Below are 24,672 nucleotides of genomic sequence, written 5' to 3' on the forward strand. Positions count from 1 at the left end.
GTTTTCAAAACGCCATGGAGAGATGAGAAATATACTCAACGAAATAGAGTTCTATTCGACGATAGAGATTTATACCCCATTTATTTTTATTTTCTTTCTGGGCACAGCCATTCCTCGTCGAAAAGAGGATATCTTACGATAAATGATACATACAGCATCCCATCGCGGATCTGACTCGCACAATCCGCGAAACAGCCGCAACAGGACCTCCTGCGGGTATACGGCTACAGATATCCGTCCATATGGACAAGCTGAAGCCCGCCTTCACTGAACCACCGCTGTCCTCTTTTCCCCTTTCTGCCCTTGCACTGTTCCCTTCGCCGACCCATCATGCCCCCGTCTCGTCCACCGCCCCGAAGAAGCGCGCCTCCTGGGCAGATCGCTCCTGAGAGAGTCTGGAGGGGGGGGGGGGGCTGTAATGGACGAGGATGACTAAGCTCGCGCCACGCCCCCGCTTTGCATCGGCGGCCCATGCCACGAAATAAATCAGTTTCCTTCTGGCATTCGTTGTGGTAGCTTGCGTTCTTTTGGCTCCCACAAGCTCATTTCATGAAATAGCTCCACCATAAGACAACTCAAAAAGTATGAATTGATCGAAAGACAGTTGTGAATGCAGTCGAAAATACCCTTTCACCAACACAGTCATATTCTGCGGCACGTGTAGTATGTATCCACGTGTGCGTACAAGGACTCCCCTGACATGTAAATGGGTAAATTGACGACGACGACGACGACGAGAACAACAACTACTGCTACTACTATTACTACTACTACTATTATTATTATTATTATTATTATTATTTTAATACTGATACACCCTCCACGGCGAGCGCCTATAAAATGCATATACTCAGTGGAACTATTTCACTATTGACACTTGTCATATAAATAATTTAATTTAATTGATCATCATTCGTTTTTCGAACACCTGGTTTACGCTGAATTTGAGAACAGTCTTGGGGTGAAGCGTGCAAAAGACGTGTCCCTTCTTAAAAGAAATGCACTGTTCTCACAGCCTGCCGAAGCTGGCATCTAATATAAAAATAAGAATTCCAGATAAGGTAAAGATGTACTAACCTTCCTAACGCCGTTTCTGGGTGCTAAATGTGATTCAAATTGTCATGTCAAACACAGAACTCAGTTTACTGTGTTGTGATATCGGTGGAAGATGACGATTCACTATCACGCAGTACCGCTTCCCTCTTTCTCCCGCATTTGCTGGGAGCTACACTGTCCCTGCTCGCGTTATTATTATTTGGAGCAACCCATAATGGGGTGGTGCAGCTCTGCTGCCGCTGGAATTTTATCTTTGATATATCGCATCTGGTCAGGAGAAGAACAGCCTCTGTTCGAAACATCGGGGACTCTCGTCCTCAGGAAGTTCCCTTCATACTTCCCTACAGGTATGCTGAATTTCTACCCGTCTACCTGCGATTTTAAGGTTTTTCAAAGAATATATGTCTGTTTCCACATTGGAAACTAACCAGAAAAAAATAAATAATTGGGTGTTTACGTCGCGAGACAACTGAGATCATGAGCGACGCCACAGCGGTCGGTCTGTGGATTGCTTTTGCCCACCTGAGGGTTCTTTAACGTGCGATGAAAGCTCATCACACGGCACCCCGTATTTAACGTCCCTCGCGGAAGACGGCGTGTCTAAGCAACTTGTACCCTGCCACCAAGTTGGTGACGTCCTCGGCCGGGTTCGAACCAGCGCCAGAACAAAATGAGAGAAGTCTAGCATACGAAGCGAATAAGATAAGTACTTAAAGAGATTGAAACATTTATTTTACTGAAAAAGATGCTTTCGGATGAAGTCCGTCCTTCATCAGGTGCGATACATTAAACATTAGTTAGAGATATTTATACTAATGTTCATCAGAGAAGGGGGAGAAAGAAAAATCACCACCTTCTTTGTTCCCTTTCTCTGATGTACATTATTATAAATATCTCTACCAAGTGTTCAATGTATCACATCTGATGAACGGACTCTCTCCGAAAGCTTGTTTTTCAGCAAAATAAACGTTGCAATCTCTTTAAATACTTATATGTTTCCACATACTTAGAATCCTGTTGATTTTATATATGACGTGCGCAGTGCAATCTTCCTTTGCGTACCAAGGCCGATGGACGAATTTTCGGTCAAAAATGTGCCACCAGCATCGAGCCCGTCTAGTGCGATTGTGAAAATTGTTACATAGGGTAAATGAACTCTCCCGTATCAAATGAGAGATTTCAAACATGGTCCGTGCCTTACGTGGGCAGTAATGCCTGCTTAAAACGACATAGGCTTTCGCCAAGCACTGCATCTTTGTGGGGCTCGGTACCCCAGAAATTTCAATTTCCTTTGAAAAGACCAATGTTATTTTGGTTTCGGATCCATAAGCCATCACCAAAAAATCACATAAAATTATTCTTTCTTTCTTTTTTTTTTGCACTATGGGGTCGTTTTACACCCTCTCCTTCTTCCGCTGCGCAGAAACCTACTTGGGGAGCGAATACTTTGCACTTTGATGGCTTGAATGCGTCAACAAAGAGGTCCAAGAACGTTTATGGCAAAGAGGCACATTGACTACCTGTTCTCATCCGTGTGTGTGGTTCCAGGCGTGTAGGTATGTAATGGCTCATGTGGCATATGTACGCTCTTAGGAGTTATCTACGTCGACAGCGAAGTGTTACACACAGTTCGGAATAACAACAGTTCTTGAACAAAATTCCCACTCCCAGCTGGTTGAAGCTGATCATCAGGCCCTGGTCACCCTTCTCAACGCAGGGTCAGTGTCGCCAGCCCATGAGAATAACTCGGTGGGTCACGCGTCTATTTCTCCACAACTTTAAGATGCAGTACAAGAAGGGAGAGCACAATGTCGTCCTCGGCACCCTTTGACGGCTACCTCTGGCGAGGTCAGAGGAGAGCAGTTCGTCTGAAGAAGCTGAAGGCGAACTAGTATGCGTCATATGGCAACACCTGGGTTCCCCAACTATTCATCAACTGTAAGCTGGCATGCAAGATGAACCCACTCTGACGGTGGTCCTCACTTTTGTCGGTGTAGAGGAATGTGAAGGAATGCTGAATGCTCTTGTAGCTACTTAATAAAACAGTACTCTGTCTAACACTCAACATTTAATACTACCATGTAGACTCAGATACATAAATGCATGGGAAAAAAACGAAAGAACTATAATTCGAGCGTCTGCTCGGTAGCGAGGTAGAATCGTCTCTGTCTCTATCGCCAGTCACACACAGAACACCAAATTCCCCAAAGGAAACCCGATCCGGACCTTTCTCCACAGATGCGCGCAAACGGAGACGTGGCCCATAAACACCCCGCGCAGCAACGGTGTTGGGGGGAAGAAGTGACCCCTGCTGGCGGAACCATGCACTGCCCTGTGTGTCTGGAGTTTGTCTCTCCCGGTTCGGATCTTCAACAGTCGACACGTATTGGCCGACCCATGTGAAGCAGGATAAACACGTGGCGCCGTACGCACTGGTACGCGATGAGCTGTCATCTGTGGAAGGATTGCTTACGAGAGGAGAAAAGTTTGTACCGCCAACATCCTTACGGAAGCACGTAATAGAACTGAGTCACGAGTGTCACCCTGGCATAGTCCGTTCCCGGCAACGGATTCGGCTTAGGTATTGGTGGCCTAATTTGGATAAGGACGTAGAACGCCATCTACGGTCATGTATGGTCTGCCAGACCACTGACAAGACAGCAATCACACGTCCTGCTCCTCTTCAGACAGTTAAGTTCCCCGACGAACCAGGGGGGGAGGGGGGTACAGATCGGCATCGACATCACCGGCCCTTTCAACAGGCTGCCTTCTGAACATCGTTTCATCATTTCTATGGTGGAATACGATAGTAAATGGCCGGAAGCCCGCCTCAACTCCGACGGTTATAGTGAACTCCATTATCGACTTCCTTACGGAACTCTTCGCTAGGGAACGATACCCTGAGGTGGTCATTCCTGACCGTTGGCCACAATATAAGGTCCACGCTTTCAAAATGTTTTTTGTTCTTTTTTTGCAGTCGAGGGGTATTGAACATCGCCATTCGTCTATGTACCATCCCCATGCTAACGGACAGGCTGAGTGGTTCAGCCTAGTTCTAATGAATTACATTCAAGCCATGGTCGTTTCGCATGACAACGTTCATCTAGACCTCGAACAGTTTCACGGTGGATGGTGGTGAAAGGGCTTGCCGTTGTCGGCAAGCCTTCGTTCTCGGTGTGTACCCAAGCACGCCTCATGCAGCCACTCAGCTTTCTCCTGCTGAACTGCTCCACGGAAGACGCATGAGGACCCATCTGGACATAGTTGGGCTCCCGGCATTGGATGGTGACGTCGTACAGGAGATGGCCAACTTGAGGAAAAGTATCATCGCCTATCAACAAAGGTCTAAGGCGCGAATCTACAGTAGCAAGAAGTCGGGAGACACGCCGGGGACTTTGTGAGGATTAAGTTCCCAGGGAACTGTACAAAAGGCACCCCCCACTTAAGCCCGCCCACATTGATCCAACGACAGACTGGGCCGGCTGGGTTCCAGACCGCAGATGGCAGGCCGTGGAGTGCGAAACGGCCTTAAGCCACTGCCTCACTGCAGCCACCAGCGTCAGCCGTAATAGACGTACATGTTAACTGTGACCACCACGGCTCGAATCCGTCCCGTCCACCCCCACGCATTTCGGAGCGCAACAAACGCCCTCCTGAACTATTCGTCCCATAAGCATCTTCAAAGGAAGGGGAGTGTGTTGTATAGTGTAGAAGGCCACGGTGCTAACGAAAAGACACGTGTATCTTTTTTAATTGGGCTCGTGAATAAAGTTGAGTTCTGATTGGATCACGACACGATGCAACAGTATGTGTTCTACCTCTACAGACCTTGTGCAGAATGTATGTTCCTCTCGTGTATAGAAAGTTAAAAGTGTGGTGTTTGAAGGTAACGACGACGAAGCGCATCAAGCTGGACGGGAGCGCGTGGTTTGCTGTGTGTCGGCATTCGAGTTTTGGCAGCCACCGGAGACGGTTTGGAATGTAGGTGTTCTCGGGCAATAAAGGTTGGAACGTAACAGACTGACGACGACGATGGGATGGGAGATGCTGACCGCGTTCGTCTAAGTTTTAGGAACGGATCTTCATCTCCGACGGGATCGATGACTACGCTGGGTCGGATCGAGCCGTTCGACGAGGCTTCAACGGATTGGAACACCTACGCCGAACGAGTGGAACAATTCTTCATCGCAAACGCCGTCTCGGAAGAAAGGAAAACTGCTGCATTCCTCAGCATTATAGGTGGGAAGACTTATGTGCTTTTGAAGAGCTTGGTAGCGCCAGTAGCTCCTTCCGCAAAGTCTTATTCGGAGTCGGTGGAAGTACTCAAGGATCACTTGGCACCGAAGCCCTTAGTTATCGCAGAACGTTTTCGTTTCCACAAGCGTAATCAGATAGACGGAGAGACGGTACTGGATTTTGTTGCTGAAATCAAGAGATTAGCACAGACGTGTGAATTTGGAACACACCTCAGCGAGGCCCTTCGGGACAGATTGGTGTGTGGATTAAGCCATAAGAAGCGACTCTTAGCCGAGTCAAGCCTAACGTTCCAGAGAGCCTTGGAGATTGATGTGGCTGTGGAAACAGCAACAAAGGATGCGCGAGCCTTGAGTAACTCTAAGTCAGCAACGGAAGTCGTGCTAAAGTTGTCCGATACCGGTAGGAGGCTGGAAAGTTGTCAGCACTGCGGTTACAAAAATCATTCGTCGGACGACTGCCGTTGGAAAAACGCAATATGTAGACAATGTGACAGATCAGGTCATCTACAACGCGTATGCAGAAGTTATTCAACTTCAAGAAAGACGTCGGTAGGGAAGGATACTCGAAGGCGCAGCCCTTAGCACAAGGTTAAGTCACTCGAAGTAGACAACGCAGACGAGGTACTCGAAATGTTTTCTCTGAAGGATCGCAGGATGGATCCGCTGGAAGTGACATTGTTAGTTGACAAGAACCCATTAAGACTGGAAATTGATACCGGAGCGGCGGTGTCAGTTTTGCCATTGGAACTGTACAACGAGAAGTTTTCGCATCTACCGAAGCAGGAAAGTAGGGTAGTTCTCAAGAGCTTTACTGGGGAAAAAGTTAGGCCGATTGGAGAGGTTCAGGTAGAACAAGGAACTGAAGAGTATAGTCTCAATTTTCAAGTTATTGACTTCGATGGCCCCCCTCTTCTTGGCCGCGATTGGTTGGAAGTCATAAAGGTGGACTGGAAGAGTATTAAAACGCTGAAGGCTTGCAAGGGTCGAGAAGCTAACGTCGAGTGTATCTTGGAGGAGTTTAAAGACGTTTTTGCGGACGAACTAGGATGCATTAGAGATTTCGAAGCAAAAGTCAGAATGCACGACGATGCCGCCCCGTTATTTCATAAGGCGAGGCCGGTTCCGTACGCACTTAGAGACGCCGTTGCCGCCGAACTACGGGAAATGCAATCTATGGGGATCTTAACTTCCGTGGAGACAAGCGAATACGCTTCGCCGATCGTGCCGGTACCAAAGAAGAATGGGAAGATCAGGGTATGCGGAGACTACAAAGTGTCCATAAACAAAGTTATAGAAGTCGACAGCTACCCGCTACCCAGGATAGAAGACCTGTTTGCAACGCTGGCAGGTGGGCAACTGTTCACAAAGCTCGATTTAGCAAAAGCTTACTTGCAAGTCCAGATGGAAGAACAGTCAAGGAGGTACCTCACCATAAACACGCATCTGGGTCTTTTCCAAGTTAACCGGCTTCCTTTCGGCATTGCGTCCGCGCCATCGATATTTCAAAGAACAATGGATCAAATTCTGCAGGGGATTCCGTACACGACTTGCTACATTGACGACATCCTCGTAACCGGACGGACAATGAAGGAACACTTATCAAATTTGAAAGAGGTGTTAAAGCGTCTGAAAGATCGTGGCATACGCCTGCAGAAAGAAAAATGCGAGCTCTTCAAGGAGGAGGTTTCCTACCTCGGACACAAGATCAGTGGAGGTGGGCTGACCACACAAGACGATAAGGTAGCTGCAATGCGGGACGCGCCAGTTCCAGAGGATAGGGCTCAACTGCGCTCATTGCTTGGTCTAGCGAATTATTACGGAAGATTTATCCTGAACTTGGCAACTGTACTGCATCCACTAAATAGGCTGCTTCGCAAGGACATTCCATGGAAATGTCGCAGTCGGTGGCAAGTTTGTCGACTGATTGTTTCACGTTGCTCGTATCATTACAGATACTGCAAGCCAACTTGATTGTTCATAGACTTTGCCACTCTGAGACTCACGACGCTCTACGCTTTATCGACAGCCAACCAGCATCACCGTAGTCTGTACGATCTTCACATGCCAGCGCCCTCGCTTAAAAGCACATACCATCGCCAAAGAAGCTCGCAGTCGGTGGCAAGTTTGTCGACTGATTGTTTCACGTTGCTCGTATCATTACAGGTGAGAAGGTGCCGACACCTATATGTATTTACATAATCCTTCCTATTGCCACCGACTGCAGCAGTGTTGTTGATAATGGCGCATAAGTCGTCAGAAATTGACATATGTTTTGGTTGTCACGAACAGTTTGAATCCACTTCTGTTTCACTGACCTGTAATGATTGTGGCTATTCATATCATCTGGGAACTTGTTCCGGCATTTCAGAGAGTACATATCGTGCAAAGCGCCCTGCCTTCTTTGGCAGCTGGAAATGTCAAACCTGTTGCGTCAGTAAAGGAAGGCAAAGGCAAGCGGAAGTCAGTATTTCCTCAAATGTTAGTCAACAATTAGACGAGATAAAACAAATGCTCGCTGCACTACTGCCTCTTACTGGGAAAGTTGATGAGCTATCTAAGACGACAGAAGAAGTAAAGTTGTCTGTAGAGGTCATGTCTGAAAAATATGACGAAATACTAAAAAAACAAACTGAACAAGACAAAGTGTTGAAGGAATTAAGTACGAAGGTAAAACGTCTTGAAGCAAATGGAACGGACGAAGCTAATCTACTGCGACAAGAAGTAAACAACTTAGAACAATATACTCGCTTAAATAACCTTGAGATACACGGTGTTAAAGTTACAGATAAAGAAGATCTTTACGAGAAGCTGTGTATGGTTGCCGATAAACTCAGAGTTGTGAAACCAGACGTAAATGAAATCGAAGCTATCCATCGTTTGCCATCCAAACCTGGAAAGGTCCCCCATATAATAGTCAGATTTGTGAACAGGAAAACCTGTAATGAATGACTCAGAAACAAGCGGAGACTGCGTGAAAGTAAGGAGGGCCAGGACGAAATATACTTGGACGAAAACATGACACGGCAAAACAGGAAATTGTTTTTCCTTGCGCGCAATAAACTTAAAGAGGGTAGTGTCAGGTTCGTTTGGCATAAGGATGGCATGACTTTCGTACGTAAATCTGAAGGGGCTCCGGCTGTTAAAGTGCTCAGGGAAAGCGACCTGGAGAAGCTGTAGCTACACTTTTTTATAGTTACCGCTGTATATTTTATTGCTCTGTTTCTCTCGCTATGGCGAATCGGTCTGATAACAATTATGTGAATCCTCTTGAATTTTCTAAGTGCATTCCTGAAACCAACACCTGTATATCGGTCTTGCATTTGAATGCCCAGAGCCTTTCGGCTAAGCAAGATGCGGTAGAATTATTTCTAGAGTCCCTGAATTTTAATTTTGATGTTCTCGCCTTTACTGAAACCTGGTTTAGAGGAAACAATACGCCTGTGAAATTTCCAAATTGTCGGTGCGTGGCGAATGGCAGAACCGATAGGCAAGGTGGAGGTATCGCCGTGTACACAAGATTACCCTTTATCCAGTGTGATGAACTCACCGTTATGAATACTAGTGTAGAAGCTTTAGTAATTGAAACTTGTGGTATTGTACTTGCGACTGTTTATCGGCCCCCTTCAGGGAACAAGAATGTGTTTTTGAATCATGTCGAAACTATATTATTGTATGGTGATTCCGTCAAGCTCCCAGTTTTACTTATTGGAGACATAAATATCAATATGAATGGATGCTGTACTATGAAAAGAGATTTCGTAGATCTTATTGATTCATATGGGTACCATAATAATATAACTGTACCTACTCGCCCATCATCAGCAAGTCAGCTGGACCCATGCATCAGTAACACCGTGCCCGCAAGCTCGGGAGTTTTTTGTGTTCCTATTAGCGACCACCTCCCTGTGTTTTGTTTTTTGAGAACAGCGAACAGGGTACAGACACATACATTGCGAATTACTAGTGATACTCGAGCTATTAATGACTCCTCACTAGAGAACTTCTACTCTCATGTCTCGTCTATTCACTGGGACAGTTTTTTCAACGAAAAAGATCCCAACATATTGTACTCTGTATTCTCCGAAAACATTATCAAATGTTATAATGAAGCGTTTCCTCCACGAACGACATGCCACCGTCCTAAAAAAATAAGAAAACCATGGGTGAACAGCTCGCTGTATTACCGCATCAAAGAGAAAAATAAACTGTATCAGACGTTTTTGAAAACGCGAGATGCCAACACATGGACCGAATTTAAAAAGATTCGCAACCAATTATGCACAGACATGAGGACAGCTAAAGAAGAGTACTACACTCGGTACTTTAAAAATATAAAAAATAACACACAAAAAATGTGGAGAACTGTCAGGAACCTGGCATTTGGTGATGCGTCGCATCCCCCTCCTACAGAAGTAACTATTAATGCAGTGACGTACACTGGAAAAACTCTAGCTGATAAAATCAATGACCATTTCATTAATGTGGGAGCAGCCGACGATACTGGCACACGCAGTGTACATTATAACAATTTGAGCATTATTAGCCCATCACCAGCAAGTTCTGTCTTTTTATCTCCAGTCACAGTTTCTGAAGTTGAAAGCATAGTGCGATCACTAGATAATTCATCTGCTGCTGGCGTCGATAATATCAAGGCGTTGCCTATTAAGTACATAATACCTCTTATCAGTGATAAGCTTTGTTATATCTGTAACTGTGTCTTAGAAACGGGAGTTTTTCCAGACCGATTAAAAACTGCTTTAGTTACCATCATAAGTAAAGGAGGTAATGAAAATGATCTTAACAATTACCGCCCCATTTCTGTCTTACCCTTGTTTTCAAAGGTAATCGAAAGAGTTATCAATGATAGGCTCTCAAAGTACCTCTCGAAGCACCATATCATATCAGACGCCCAGTTCGGATTTCAAAAAGGAAAGTCATCTGAAGCCGCATTAATTTTCGTCAGAGATAAGATTGTGCAAAATATCGAAGATAAGCTGTATACTGTAGGGTTATTCCTAGACTTACAAAAAGCTTTTGATTCTGTTCAGCATGACATCTTGCTTCGAAAATGTTATTTGTACGGAATACGTGGTACGTCACATGACCTAATAAAAAGTTATCTGTCGCAACGCGCTCAGTACGTCAAAGTAGACGGTATCGAATCCAACAGGCGGATAATCAAATATGGTGTACCGCAGGGATCCATTCTTGGTCCACTGTTATTTTTGCTCTATATAAACGATATAGTTAATATTCCAAATACTCCGGATATCGTCCTGTATGCTGATGACACTAGCGTATTTTTCGCTAATAGTAACTTGGCAGAACTTTGCACAACTGTAAATATCTATCTGGAGGACCTCTCCATGTGGTTGTCAGTAAATCGGCTCAGAATGAATACGAATAAGACCAAATTCATGATCTTTAGGCCTATTAACAAAACACTTGACCAAACTTTCTCGCTACGCGTCAACTCTATGCAACTTATGCAAGTTAGTGAGACTAAGCTTTTAGGAGTTTGGTTCCAGGAAAACTTGTCCTGGAACACTCATGTCACCCACTTGGCCCAACAACTTTCAAGATCAATTGGGGCTCTGTGCCGCATTAGAATGTTGTTACCAAGATGGTTGATTAGGGACATTTATTACACACTCATATACTCAAAGCTTTATTACTGCTTATTGATCTGGGGTAACACGACGCGTGAGAATCTACATAAATTGCATGTACTGCAAAGGAGGGCAGTGCGACTCATTACCAATGCCGACTTTTTGACTAGTTCCACAGAACTTTTTGCGAATGCGCGTGTTTTAACTGTACCTCACATGTTCATTCTGAAACTAGGAATTCATATTCACAGGTTGTTAAAAGATGGAAAAACAGACTTTTCTACGAGAATCTCGCCGTATAATATAAGAGAAAGCAGGAAGTGCATTGTACCGATGATTCGAACAAACCACGGTAAACAGGCTTTGCCGTACGTAATAGCACTTTTTATGAATAAGTTTTCAAGTTTTTTGGACCTCCATTGTACACAGACCCAGTTCAAGCGTGTACTCCGATCATATTTAGAATCTGACATCAATATCAGTCTATTATGACATAAGATTAACCCGTCGCACGTTGTCATGTGTACTTGTTATGTTTTGTCTTGACTTGTAGTTAAAATAACCAGAAATTTTATGCTGAATACAATCCTAGTAATTATATAATCACCGACTGCATGTTATTCATGTTATCTCTGTTATTGTTATTGTTTCCTGGTCCAGGTACCTCGTCAGGCTTTATGCCTTTTGTACCTGGCCCACATTTCTGCGGAAATGAAAAAATGAAAAAATGAAAAAAGTACTACAAAACAAAGGTTGCGGTGACGAGACTACAGCGTCTTTCGTTGAAAAGAGGAAGCAGTTAATGGTGGCAACGTGTGGAACATCGATGCGGAACTGTGAATTCAACAAGAGTAAGAGTTCTGACAGTAAAAGTACTTGGAAAACAATATTAATAATAATAATAACATTATTTTTGTTTTGGTACCCCAAAACAACCAGAATATATCCGATATGAACCTTTGCGACATTCCTCGTTGTAAAGAGCAAGAGGATTAATTTTCATTCATTCATTCATTATTGTCAGTGATATTTTGATATTTTTAATTGTTGAGCACCTTTGATCAAAATAAAGATGGTATTCTCATATTCATCATAAACGAATTAGACAAGGAATAGACATTTCCTGTAGGACATTTTCTATCTGACGATTGCTCACGGTCATCCAATCAGTCTGCACATAATACTTCATTTGATAACACACATTACTTTATTGACCAATGGGCGTCATAACTACCAGCATTTTAACTGTCGTCGAGCAACACTGTCTCCGCTACGATCTGGAAATCTGCGGGGGTTGCGTTCAACTCTAAATGCGATAGCATCAAGAATAGGAGATACGCGATACGAAGCTCATTCAATTCCTTGGCGGATTGGTGTTTCAGAGTTTGATTGATCGTTATGGTTTTCATAGAAGAAAGTTTCACAAATTTCGGTAACTGGAACCACGTTATATTCGTTATATTCCCTATCGGATCTTTCTTTTTAATTCCGATAACTTCACTGTTTCCTTTCACGTACTCACTAGCGACGATTCAATAACATTTCTAGGAGTTACGCTTCATTGTCATCTCAGCTGCCACAAACACATATTGCTGATATTAAACGGAAAATGTTGCGAGGTCTGTATGCACCATCCAGAATTATGCATGCAACTATGCAGCTTTTGTGGAGCATAAAGCGTAACGGAGCCTTATTCAGTCAACGCATTGCGTTCATTACGTTGTGTCTCTACTGGTGATAAGTGTGTGCAGCAATACTAGAGGCGAAAAAATGCCACTTTGTAGGCAAATGCAAAGCGCTGATTTCTCTTTCGAAGCGCACAAATACATGCCGATATAATATTTGCAGACCCCATTGCAGCAAAGTGCACAAAAGAAAATATGTTTGAGATAGTTTCTGAAGCCCAAGGCGAGTGCAATGCAAGATACAGACAGGAACACGGTCTCGCTCCGGGAAAACCCACAGATTTTGTTCCCGATACGACAAAATGCTGGTAAGCGTTATCTCCAATTGAAACAAGGGTTCCGCAGTAGCATGATACAGATAATTTTTCCAGTGGCAGCTGTTAGGGCTACCTCTCGCTTGGCAACGCCCGACGCGACGTCATGAACGGGCGCCAGAAACAAACTCCATTTCCGCCCTTGGGAGGGGAGCGAAGTTTAGCCGCAAAATTTGCCATGGAGACGAGGTGGACGTCAGGGAAAGGGCACGCCTCCTATCTTTTCGTCTCTTTTGGACGATGCCATATGGCGGGCTAGAAAGACCGGTGTTCCGTTCGCCAGTTGTGATATGCGCCCATCGATGTTCCATCCGCGATATCGCGCCAAGCGTATCTCGGTGATGTTGCTATCTACTCGCCTCTTGCGGCTGATTTCAGTGCTATTCGTCACGTGATAACTTACCTGCCGTTATCCCATAAGCGTCCCTTTTCTTCGCTGTGCTTGGAAATTGCACCTTGAGTGTCACCTATTTGTCCTGAGATTTTTCGGCGCGTCCTCATGAGCCCTCGGATCTGGGACATGTGTGCTTTGATAACGATAAAGACATGTTCGAGCATCCGGTTTTGCCTCTGTGTAGTGATATTCGTGATATGCTCGCATCCTTCACTTCATTTGAGCGACCTTTACGTACTAGACGGCGAGGTCCGTCAACGGGGAGTTGTGACAGAAATGTTGTGAAAAGTGGACGTTGGGCTGTGAGTGAGATATGCTTATTGCAACTAAGCAACGCAAGCGATAGCGTTGCAAGGAAACAATCATCCAAGTGCAACAAGGAAACAGTGTCCGCCGCAGACACTGAATGTGACACAAAATGCAGGCAGGAACACAGTCTTGCAACACCAAAGCCTGATGAAAAGCCAGGACATGCAGATGTGAGCCCCGAGATGAAGGAACAACAGTGCTGGTAAGTGCTTTTCCTCATGAGCGAATGACCGATCCACAGTCATGATAAGGAACGCAAACCAAACTTGCAAGCACCATAGCGATATTGGACGGGTATTGGACTGATATTGGAAACCGATATAGTCGATAACGGGCCAATACTGGGTACAGATATCGAGCCAGCCAGTTTTCAAATGCCCTGCCGAGGTACCTTATATTCTACCTCTACTGGCAACATACTTCCCTCAGCCTAGCGTTTTCATCTTTAGCAGCAGAGGGTGGTCCACCAGCTGTGATGGGAATTGGTAGTAAATAACCTAAGTAACAGGGGGACGTGCGGTCAAGGAGCTTTTTTTTGTCAACAACACTAACACTTGTCAGATATCGGTACCACTCTTATTTCAGTTTAGTTAGTGGAAATTTATTTTTTTTAAATCGAACTCCGAATTTTCGGAAGTCAACCTAACGTTTTCTTTGTGGAAATGGGTTCCCCGTGCCCATTTTACCGAATATACTGCCCAATAAGACATTAACCCTACCGCGACTACTGAAATAAATTCGCCAAAAATTTCCAGGAATGAGTCCTTAGTTCAGCCTCTTTTGTATCCGCTCCAGTTCGAGCGTCGAAGTGGGACAAAAGGAAGGTACATTGACAGGCCATTACGACGGGAGATGGTCAGACTCCCAACCCGCATAGCAAACAGGCCAGGTAATTGGTCGTGTTAGGTCGTAGCTATCCTATTAAAAGCGACGCCACCACGACGTTTTCACGGGAGGAAATTAATTGTCTGTGGTCGATCTAGGTGCGGAGCCAAGGGCTGACTTCCGCAATTTCGAACTAATTTCAGCAATTGCCGTAGCGTTATGTGCCTTATCAGGGGCTATACTGACTAACCACCTGACCATGAGGAACTCATTTCCGCAAAGAAAAAAAAATCTAAAATTGATTTATGCGATTTTGGAGTTTCTGAAATTAAATCTCGATCAACCAATCAATCAATTGAAATTAAATGAAAGTGTGTCAATATGTGGCGAACGTTCGTGGAGGCCTGAATTTTTATCATGTTTGGCGGACCACCCAGCGTAGAGCGTTCTGTGAATTTCTTGACCCATTGAAGTTCGGCAAAAATTAAAACCGTGTGCGAAGAAGGGTAAGGCTTCATAAGTTATTGATGGTTAACATTAAGAGTGATGTTCTTCTGGTATGGTTGAATGAGTCTTTTTCCGGGGCCACTGTCATTCCCTATGTTCATAAAGTCTCACATAATCTAAAAAAAAAAAATGTCTGAGACGAGGGGGGTAAAAGTGGTTTTCGGAGGTGGGAGGAAATTGTTTTCCCTACCTGCAATAGTTAACGATGTTCGGGGGGTTGAAAAGAAAGGATGCGTTGTGAAGCATAGGGATAGATTTGTTAACTGCGTTTCTCACGTTGTGTATGAAATACCATTGTCATGTGGGTCCCTGTATCTGGGCCAAACAGGAAGGTGTTTAAATGTCCGTTTGAGAGAGCACAAGTATAATCTATCTGCACGTTCTGGTAATCTTTTTTTACATGTGAGGGATTGTGGTTGTCTACCTTTGTTTGGCGACACGCAGATAAAGGGCAGGTTCTCCGATAGCAGGGAACGAGAAATCTGGGAAGCTTTTTTGATAGCGGAGGGGGGTGACAAGTGCGCTTCCATTGGGTTGACAACGAAGGAAAGGGAATTTGTTAGCTCTTTTAAGGAACGGTTGTTGTTGAAAAATAAATGTTGTTAGTGCGCTAACTGTGTGTCCGTCGTCCTCGTGTTTTTAGCGCTTTTATTCTGCCATGCCTTACCAACAGGCCCAGTCTGAAGTTTTAAGTAAGTTCTTCTGGTACCTACGTTATACGTACCATAACGCAATACAAGGGCCAACGTTTGCCAAGATGATGTGCTGCTTACCTGTATTCGGCCCCCACCCCTGTCATTGGTAGGATACGCGAGTCAGCTTGGCATATATGGGGTACCTTGCATTAGACGCCACCTGCCTTGTGTTCGAGGAGATGAGTTGCTGGCAAAGACATAGAAAGAATATGAACTTCTACGACCATTCACTTGAGCCACTGGAACACACGAGCAGCCATGCCAATGTGGTTGATATGTGGCACTAACGAAATATCCGTTGACAGTAGAGCCTCAAGACTGATAGAAACGGACATAGTGTTGTCCTCGTTTTCGTTATCTCCGTAGTCTCGGGCATATATGCTACCATGTATTCTAACCTGGTTTGATACGAGGGTCCTGGCACTTCAGTTATTGACTTTACATCCGTTAATTGTATCATGTCTCGTGAAAAGCTCCACGCGCTTCTTCTCGTCCGGAAAGAAATCAGAGGCCGCAGTCACACTTTAATTCAACGGCTTTTTGTATGCCTTTGAATGTAATCTTTTCCAGTTCCATGGAGAACAGTAAGGACTGCGTACCGAAAATACTACAAAACAAAGGATGCGGCGATGAGATTGCAGCGGCTTTCGTTGCACAGAAGAAGAAGTCAATGGTGGTAACGTGTGGAACGTCGATCCGGAACTGTGAATTCAACAAGAGCAAGAGTACTGGGCACACAATATATCCCATGTGGACATTGACAACGTTCCTCTTTGTGACGACCGGCTGGGCTTGGTCTCTAGTAGATTAGCTACTTCGCATTCTAATAATTATTGTAAGTCGTATTTTTAATTTTCAATTATTTAGCACGATTGACCACAATAAAGAAGATATTCTCATATTCATCATCAATGCGTAACTCGAAGGAATACATTTTGCATGTGGTTCAGCAAGATTATCTATCTGACAATCGCTCTTGGGGAACAAAGCAGTCTCTATATAATAGCACCATCCTTCCTTATTCTTAGAATGTCACCAGTATGCCTGACGATCTCCGTCTCCCCTGAGGGAATATCTGCAAAGAAAAAGTGGGAGGGTACATCGTGCATGCTCGTGACGTGCCGTTCCGGCAGTGTCCTACGAATCGCGGTAAGCGTGCAAAGCCGGACAAGGCACTGCCAGAGTTGGCCACCTAGTGTGAGGGCGTCAGCTATCCCTGTACGAGTACTTAAAACGGCGAACTTGATCGCTATACGCGGGTTCATCCTCCATAGGGAATATGTGTATTTTAATGGGAAAGTAAGAACGATCGTTCTACGGGGTATATTGTTGGGCAGATGATCGTTGTGTGCGGGATTTACTGTATAGCACAGACAGAGGATGCAACTTTGCTACCTCTGTATTTTGTTCACTGTCATTGTAGCGCTTTTAATATGAGATGTTCGATGTGTGATATTAGCGTTCGAAATAAATGCTAACGTGATCTTAGGTAAGGAAGCCATCACTATTAACGACCCAGCACGCAAACATCGTAGTCGTTTGTCTTCTCTACAACATGGAAAGGAAAAAGAACTCAGGACAGCACGGTGACGAATGTGTTTGCATCCTGGCAAATGACGCAACTTCCATATCAACTGAATCTGCATTAAATCTTCTGAGAAATATTTTCATGATGCATAGGTCGAGGCACAAAACACGTAGGCAGCTGCTCTACGATAAGTGCTGAAAAAAAAAGGCTTTATTCTTTACATGCTCTCGTGCAGCACAATGGTTCGCAACAACTTGGGAAGGGAAGGTTCGTCGCCATGTGCGGTAGTCTACCCCGTTGCTGGTTCTGTTTTTCTGTGTTGTGCTGACGTGCGTCATTTTACTGACGAGGGCTCATGAAACACTCAATGCGATGCGTCCGTTCTGGGAACGAACACATCGGCCAATGCGTAGTTCGGGGTTCACAAGTACGAACTTTGGTTTGCTGGGAGTAGAGTCCTGTAGATGCCAACGAGATGCAAATGTTATAGTCCCCACAGTAATCCCCCACAGTAATAGGCACCATCGTCGGGGAGTAATCTGAGTCATAGCACTGTCATCCCAGGGACATCCTAAGAGCGTCATGCATGGACACAGATAACATCCCCAGGAGCGTCAAACTTGATTGGTTTTGCTTATTAATTGCTTACTGCTTATAATTGATAATTGCTTATTACGCGTCCTTGCATAAATTCGATTGTCCTGCACGCCTGCGACACAAAAGGAAGGGTGACCTGTCAATGTTTCTTTTCATTATGCGAAGAAAAAGAAAAACAGGGTTGAGACATTGAGGTAAGATCGAAGAAAAGATGGTCCCGGGAACAGCACCGGAAGCGGTACTGCCCCGACGACCTTCCCAAGCAGCACGCCAATATTGGTCCAATATTATACCCATATGGGTTGCCAAGATTGCCAATATTGGCCCAATGTGGGCTGCCAATATTGGACCAATATGGCGAGTGAAACCAGGCTCCATATTAGACCAATATGGGCTGCCAATATTGCCAATATTTCTGTGACAACACCAACGGGGAGTCCGTGCACTAATAAAGAATTATCCTGTATAATATTCACCGCTGATAATACTTTTCTCAGATTTTTGCTTTTTTTATTTTTGCGGATCTAATTGATGCACGTTGCACGTGATTGAGAAGAAAAAAAAAAGGAAAACACGGCATCTCCCAAAAAGAACGAAGAACTACGGCCACAAGCAGTCCCACGGAACTGCCAATGCCAAAGATCCCTCAGAAGCCTTCATTGGGATCGCAATATTCTGTGAACTACAAATTTCCAACCCAGTCCGAGACTACAAAGGAGCGAAATACTTTCGTGACGTTGACGGACATACGCCACAGCAATTCACACTGATTGCAGCAACATGAAATCACCTAATTTTACGGAAGAGCCATCCCTTCCTGTCAGACACTGTGTTTTTTACTTGACCTGCCGCAATTCCGTTATCATTACAGCAACCAGCGACATTTTAGCCCTATGAAACGTCCGTTCGAGCTGTCGCGCATGCGCATTAGCTGTGGGACGCGTGATTTCGCTCAAACAACCCGCTCGATCTCAGTCGGCGCGACCGATTGGCATTGGCATCGCGAAGGAAGATGGCGGCTATTTCCAGAGCGTGGAATGTTGAGTTGTCGAATTCTAGCGAACCTTACATTCGGATTGCCAAGTGCGTTGACTGTTTCGAACAATGTGTATCATCTGCGGGAAGTTGTTGGATGAAACGATGTCCTGAATTGGGTATTTCACACTGTTCAACGTCCAATCTTGCCGTGCTACTTGGGCATTTGTGCAACACGGGTACGTAAGATTTTCTGTATTTTAGTCAATGGGGTGTATGCGGGCAATATGGGGCCCATATCGCCAGGATTTTCCCAATATTGGCTCAAAGTGGGCAATATTGGGGCCCATGGGGCAAAGTGGGGCCAATATTGCCCATTTTCAGCCAATATGGGGAAAATCTTGGCGAAACGGGTCCCATATTGGACCCGTATCGCCAATGACCAGCCAATATGGGCCCAATATTGTGTGCTGCTTGGGTTGTTACCGGTTCAGGTAACACAAGTCAAAAGCAGTGCGACAGAGTGCAATTTTCACCCTTTCGACAATAAATGCTCCATGTGTCATAGTCAGTCATCCTTTTTGGAGGCAGAGAGTTTTACTCTGGAGCATCCCGTTATTTCAGAAAAAAAATGTTAGTCATGTCCTAGGAGCGGTCCGAAAAACATACGGTGGAATTAACGGTGAAGGTGGAAGTCACTGAAAAAGTTCGCCAGCTGTAGGACTCCTCAACTTGGCACTTTCTCAGGCACTTGGGGCTTTGTATGTGTTCGTCCTTTCTATGTGTTCCGGCCTCAGAACATCACTTATCTGATGTTCAACAGTGGCCGCTTGCGTGCATCCCGTCGTATGACAGTGTGTATGAGTGAGAGTGAAATGTAAGAGTGAAAGGGGGATCAGTGAGAGAGGATGATTGATTTGTCCCTTCAGATGACGCGCCCTTGGAAGTCGCTATGGAAATGTGTTAGCTTAGCTCAATTGGCAGAGCCCTGGAAGATGTGGGTTCGAGTCCCACATCTGGGAAACCTCTTCAATGACTTCCATCTTTCATCTTTAAAACAAATATATTTAGGGATTCTGCATGGGCAGCTAAACTAAACAAAGTAATATTTCTCGTCCCGCTACCTGCACACATGTGAATGACTATCTACCTCAATGACTGAAAAACATGTCATCCAGGGAACGTTTACAAGCGACAGCGACTTCCCAGTCATCGTCCTTGCTTTCACTTCTCCATTCTCCATTTCTCCGTTCAGACTAAACATCAGTCACGGGGGAGATGCACTGCGAAGGGGCCATTTGAGCGCAGGAGACACAGGGGATGGGAAGTGCTAGCGACAAGTGATACGTCACGGATAGCTCCAGTTGAATCTGCCTGTTTTGGCGGAGTAGTCTGGGTTGCTACTTGCAGCGACTTCGGCTTGGAGGCCGCTCCAAAGCTCAGATTGGAAAATTTCAGCACTGTTCTTAATCTGGCAATACAACACGCTTGCTCCCGGCGGACCAGCAGAAACTTGCTCAGGACTTGCAGATAGTTTATTGGTGGATTTTAGGCAACTATTCTTCGTGTTGTTACATACTGTCTTCGAAAGGATGACAGCATGGGCGTATAACTCAAATGCAGAAACGATATCTGTGTTGTTCTTATAGCGTTTAGGTAAAAATTCTGTAACTCATCCAATAGGCATCCTCCATAACTAAATGGGACTTACTTACTTACTAAATAGGTTTTACTTTATATATATTTTTATTCCCAACGTAAATGGCATTGCAAATGGAGACAACCGCTCGCTTGTATGCCTTTGGATAAATTTAATACTTTCCCCTGTTTCAGCAACGCACAGATATCATTATATTACCTTTACACTGCGGGAACTAGAATGATCCTCTTCTCTGTGGGGTACACATTGTCCCAGCCTCAACAACGTGCTCAAAGAGGCGGAAAATTGAGCGTCCCATTTAGTTGTGCATTACGGCGCTTAAACGGAATTCATACAAGTTTCTGTTTACTTGCAGGTTCCTCGTCTACTCAAAGATACCTTTAAGCTTCTCGACTTGTCAAGTCCTGCAGTCATTCGAGCATTCTCTCGAACTATTACTTGCATCCAGCCTGATGTATCCGTTACGGACCCACGTCTTTGACAGCCAAGCGTCAAGCATGTAACCCGGCAATTGGAGTGGACTTGTGTTGTTGTTTTCTGTTTTCGACATTGCGCTACGACTCTGTACAACGATAGAACCAAAAGGAAGATTTACTCCGTTCTGGCATTTGCAATTACATTTTGCCATGCGTCTGCCACTTGTAAAAATATCTTTTTTTTTTCCTTCCCGCTTAATAGATAATTTACTTGGACGTCAGGAACCATGAATGACGTACGGGATTTTCCACGTAGAAGGGTGTAATGAACAGTCCAACTTCTAATAATTCCCACGAAAATAAAGGTCAGAGAAAACTAACGTTCTGATTGCTGCGTGACTTCGTGCATAACGACAGGAGAAGTCCCACGAAATATGAAAGTCATTGTTCGCTACATAGAAGCTTACCAGCGGAATAGTAGATACGAAAGCAGAAAAATAGGCGATGTCAAGTTGCCGGTTTTGAGTAACTCAAAGAGTGATATTAAACGGTAGAAGGAACTTGTTTATTTACACATGTTGACGAGACTCTCGTGTACAAGACTGCACTTCTTCAGGTTACACGAATATGAACATGGTATCACACATTACACATTGTTCAAAAGATTATCGTATGAAGACAGGCCTTCATACGATCCTCTGCTCTACACCTCTGCTGTGCACACATTTACATCGTCGCAGCTGTCATTAAGCCACTGCCTGTTCAGAACTTGACCACGACTTCATCCCGCGCGAGCAGGAAGACGTTGTGGTGGTTCGTCCACCGACGACGAAATTCCTCGCGACCCAGAGCCCTAGTTCACGTGGCATACTGAATATGAGTGTGCTCCACAGCCACACACTACATTGTAAATTAGCACTGCAGTATATTTATCGGCACACATGAAATTACACTTCATAAGTGCATCATGCAAGATCATTGATTCTGATGCTAATTGCTCATGAAATAACGTGGGGTGGGGTGAAAGACACTGGAATCAGATGTTGCGTCACTAGCAGTGCCGTACTCACTCAGCAGTGACATCACAATCAGTGATTTTTCACTGAGGCCTGCAACTCAACGATGTAATTCACATCTTGATTGCAGAAAAATAAGCACATGTTTGTTATTACTTGGTATAAAGTTGAAACTTGTTAATGTGATGACGGTCATTCTCGTTGATTTCGGCATTGTAACCATTTTAGGATAAAAAAAAAAAACACCTGTCAAGGTGTAAGCTATGAAAAGTAGTAAATTGCGTGAGGCATTTTAAATTGCCTTTTTTCCTTTATATTTTGAATGCTGACAAAGATCAGCTTGTGTAACTGTCAACCTGGGCTATTCCAGCCAAAACCAGCCAGAGATGAAGCTTGACTCTCTCAGATATCACTGAAAAAAATTGTGTGCATTTTTTAGACGATGTATATATCGAATGTAAATCATCATTTTGTTTTCTTGAACAATGGGGGCACATTAAACTGTGCCGAAATATGAAGTTGTCCCTTACGAGCTTCCTTCTGACATCTACATATACATCATTTGTGCCCTTTCTTTGCCTTGGGTTAGAGGGGAAGCACGGGTCTGCCATCCCAAAGCGTATGTAGAACGAGAATAAATCTGGTGACGTGGTGAGAACTCAAGAACGGAGCACATATGGGGTCAAGTTTGCAATAAATTTCTGACAAATTAGCATTCTTGAAGGAGCCCCAGATTATTTATGTTTGTAGCTGATTGCTTGTGATTAGCTTCACATAAAAATATCAAGCTGATCTATATTCATTGTTTAACCATGTGTTTGAGAACATCAAGCACGTGCAAAAAAAAATACTTTTTTTTCAGACAGTATATTCACATATAGGTCGTCCAAAACAAATCTTCCCTTATTTGTATAACTAGTCCTCTCCTGCAACATATTGAAAATCTACAGGTTTATTTTTCTTTAAAAAAAAGTTAAAAAAATTGTCACCATAATGTGCTGCAGCTTGTTCGTCAGTTGAGGCCATCTAGGAAGAAAAATAAATAAATAAAGGAGATGCCTATGTGGCTATCTCCGGCGAAAATCGACGCTCTGCTTTTCCATTTTGAGAACCTATAGTGTATTTGTTCTTACGCAAGAAAAATGTTTCGTCAGCTCATTCATATCCCATTTGTATGACGCTATAGCACACTTTGAACAAATTTTGCATTCAACTGTTCTGCAAGTTCTACAGATTAGTTGCAGTCGCTGATTCATAACAGCTTTGTCAACATTTATGATTGTTTTCACATACCTGAAGTCATCTGGAAAGTGAACAAATCTAATCATTTCAGGGGCATACCCTCTCCTATAGCATGTTCAGAATCTGCTGGCATGTGTTTTCTGTAGATCCTACAGCACCAGCTGACCATTTTGGCTCAGATCATGTCAGAATGCGACGTAACAGCTTTTGGAAACAATTTATTATGATCTCGTGTTCCCTTCAACCACAACAGAAAAAAAAGCCCACAGTCTTTCTTTCAGTGGAAATAGGTGTTTTTGCTGCATTAACAGAAGGTGGCTCAAACTTATAGTACCTCCTTGTGGCCTGGGTGGAGCATGCCTCACTGTGCTTTGTGTCCAGTAATTTCTTCTCCAACGGTATCTCTTTGGCAGTGAGCCACAACCTATGCAGTTTTCAAGCTTTCTTTCACCAGGAGGAACAGCTTACAGCTCTGCAGGCATCAGAATATCTGCACGCAATAGGGGGCTGCAATCTAGCTCTATAGGTGCCAACGTTTTAAATGGTACTGCGAACACAGTTGTAGTACCCTTTATCACGGCACATAGCAACTATGTCAAAGTCATGCTTGTGGAGGCAAAGCCATGCTTGCCAAAGCCAAAGAGGCAAAATGATGCTTATGGAGGGTTTTATTATGCCCTTCTGCTCAGTGTATGGCTTCTGTTTTTAGCTGGAACAAACCAATAAAAAAATCCGAGGAAAGAAATATGCCACCTTCAGTTGCCATCGACCAAGCAAATGAAGTCAATAATGGTGGTTGTTATTCACTCTGCTATGTGATTGTGTTCATGTTGATTCACCTGTTTGGGACTGTGGTACCAGCTAGCTTCCTTGTAGTGCAACATATACATATGCGGCCGCATGGAGGACAAAGAGGAGGAATTAGCTAGTCTGGCGTAGGAGCACTCACACTGGCATAGCTGGTCAAAAAGAAAATGTGGGCCATACATCCCATAAGACACAAATACCAGTATATTTTCAGCAACCACTGGTTAATTTCTAGTAGGTGCGGTGCACATAGCGTGTCCATGGACTGTCTTTTTTTTTATTCTTAGAGAAATAATATTTTTGCAGTTATAAGGGATGACAACATGTTCTACATCCGAAGTGGATGTACTAATTACGTCTCATTTAATTCTTGGAAATAGAAGGTCGGTGCAAATGCAACGTCGGTTTCCCTATGTGCCGCTATAGTTTTCCAAAGTATGCTCGTGACCATTTAGTGCGAGGACATGGCTCCGAAACAATGGTTGTGGGAGAGTAAGTCTCGGAGCGTTCTTTTTGCCTTTTCACTTAAACATCAGGAAGAAACAACGCTGCAGAACTGCAAGCAGCACATTTAATGTAATGTCCTGGAGGATGCAAGTTTTACAGCGATTTCATATTTCAGCACAATATTTCTTCAGTTCCGACATTTCATAACCAGAATTTGCACTGTATATCCACGCGACTAAAAAAGATGAAAACATTTCTGTGAGAAAATTTCATGGTTTTTAAGACCTTGAAAATGTCATTCTTCGGTTCCAGGGTATTCAAAGACCGGTGAAAA

General features: G+C 44.2%; 1 protein-coding gene and 1 long non-coding RNA gene across 2 annotated transcripts; both read left to right on the forward strand.

The window, feature by feature from the left end:
- Positions 1-5,966: 5,966 nt before the first annotated feature.
- On the forward strand, positions 5,967-7,283 carry LOC135373662 (uncharacterized protein K02A2.6-like). The gene has a single exon (XM_064606754.1). The coding sequence runs from the start codon at positions 5,967-5,969 to the stop codon at positions 7,281-7,283; it is 1,317 nt and encodes a 438-aa protein (XP_064462824.1).
- An 8,146-nt stretch (positions 7,284-15,429) lies between these two features.
- On the forward strand, positions 15,430-21,206 carry LOC135373693 (uncharacterized). Its single transcript, XR_010416551.1, has 2 exons — positions 15,430-16,485; positions 20,766-21,206. It is a non-coding gene; the product is annotated as an uncharacterized LOC135373693 (long non-coding RNA).
- The last annotated feature ends 3,466 nt before the right edge of the window (positions 21,207-24,672 follow it).

This window comes from Ornithodoros turicata, unplaced genomic scaffold (assembly GCF_037126465.1).
Source record: "Ornithodoros turicata isolate Travis unplaced genomic scaffold, ASM3712646v1 Chromosome29, whole genome shotgun sequence".
Lineage (NCBI taxonomy): Eukaryota > Metazoa > Arthropoda > Arachnida > Ixodida > Argasidae > Ornithodoros > Ornithodoros turicata.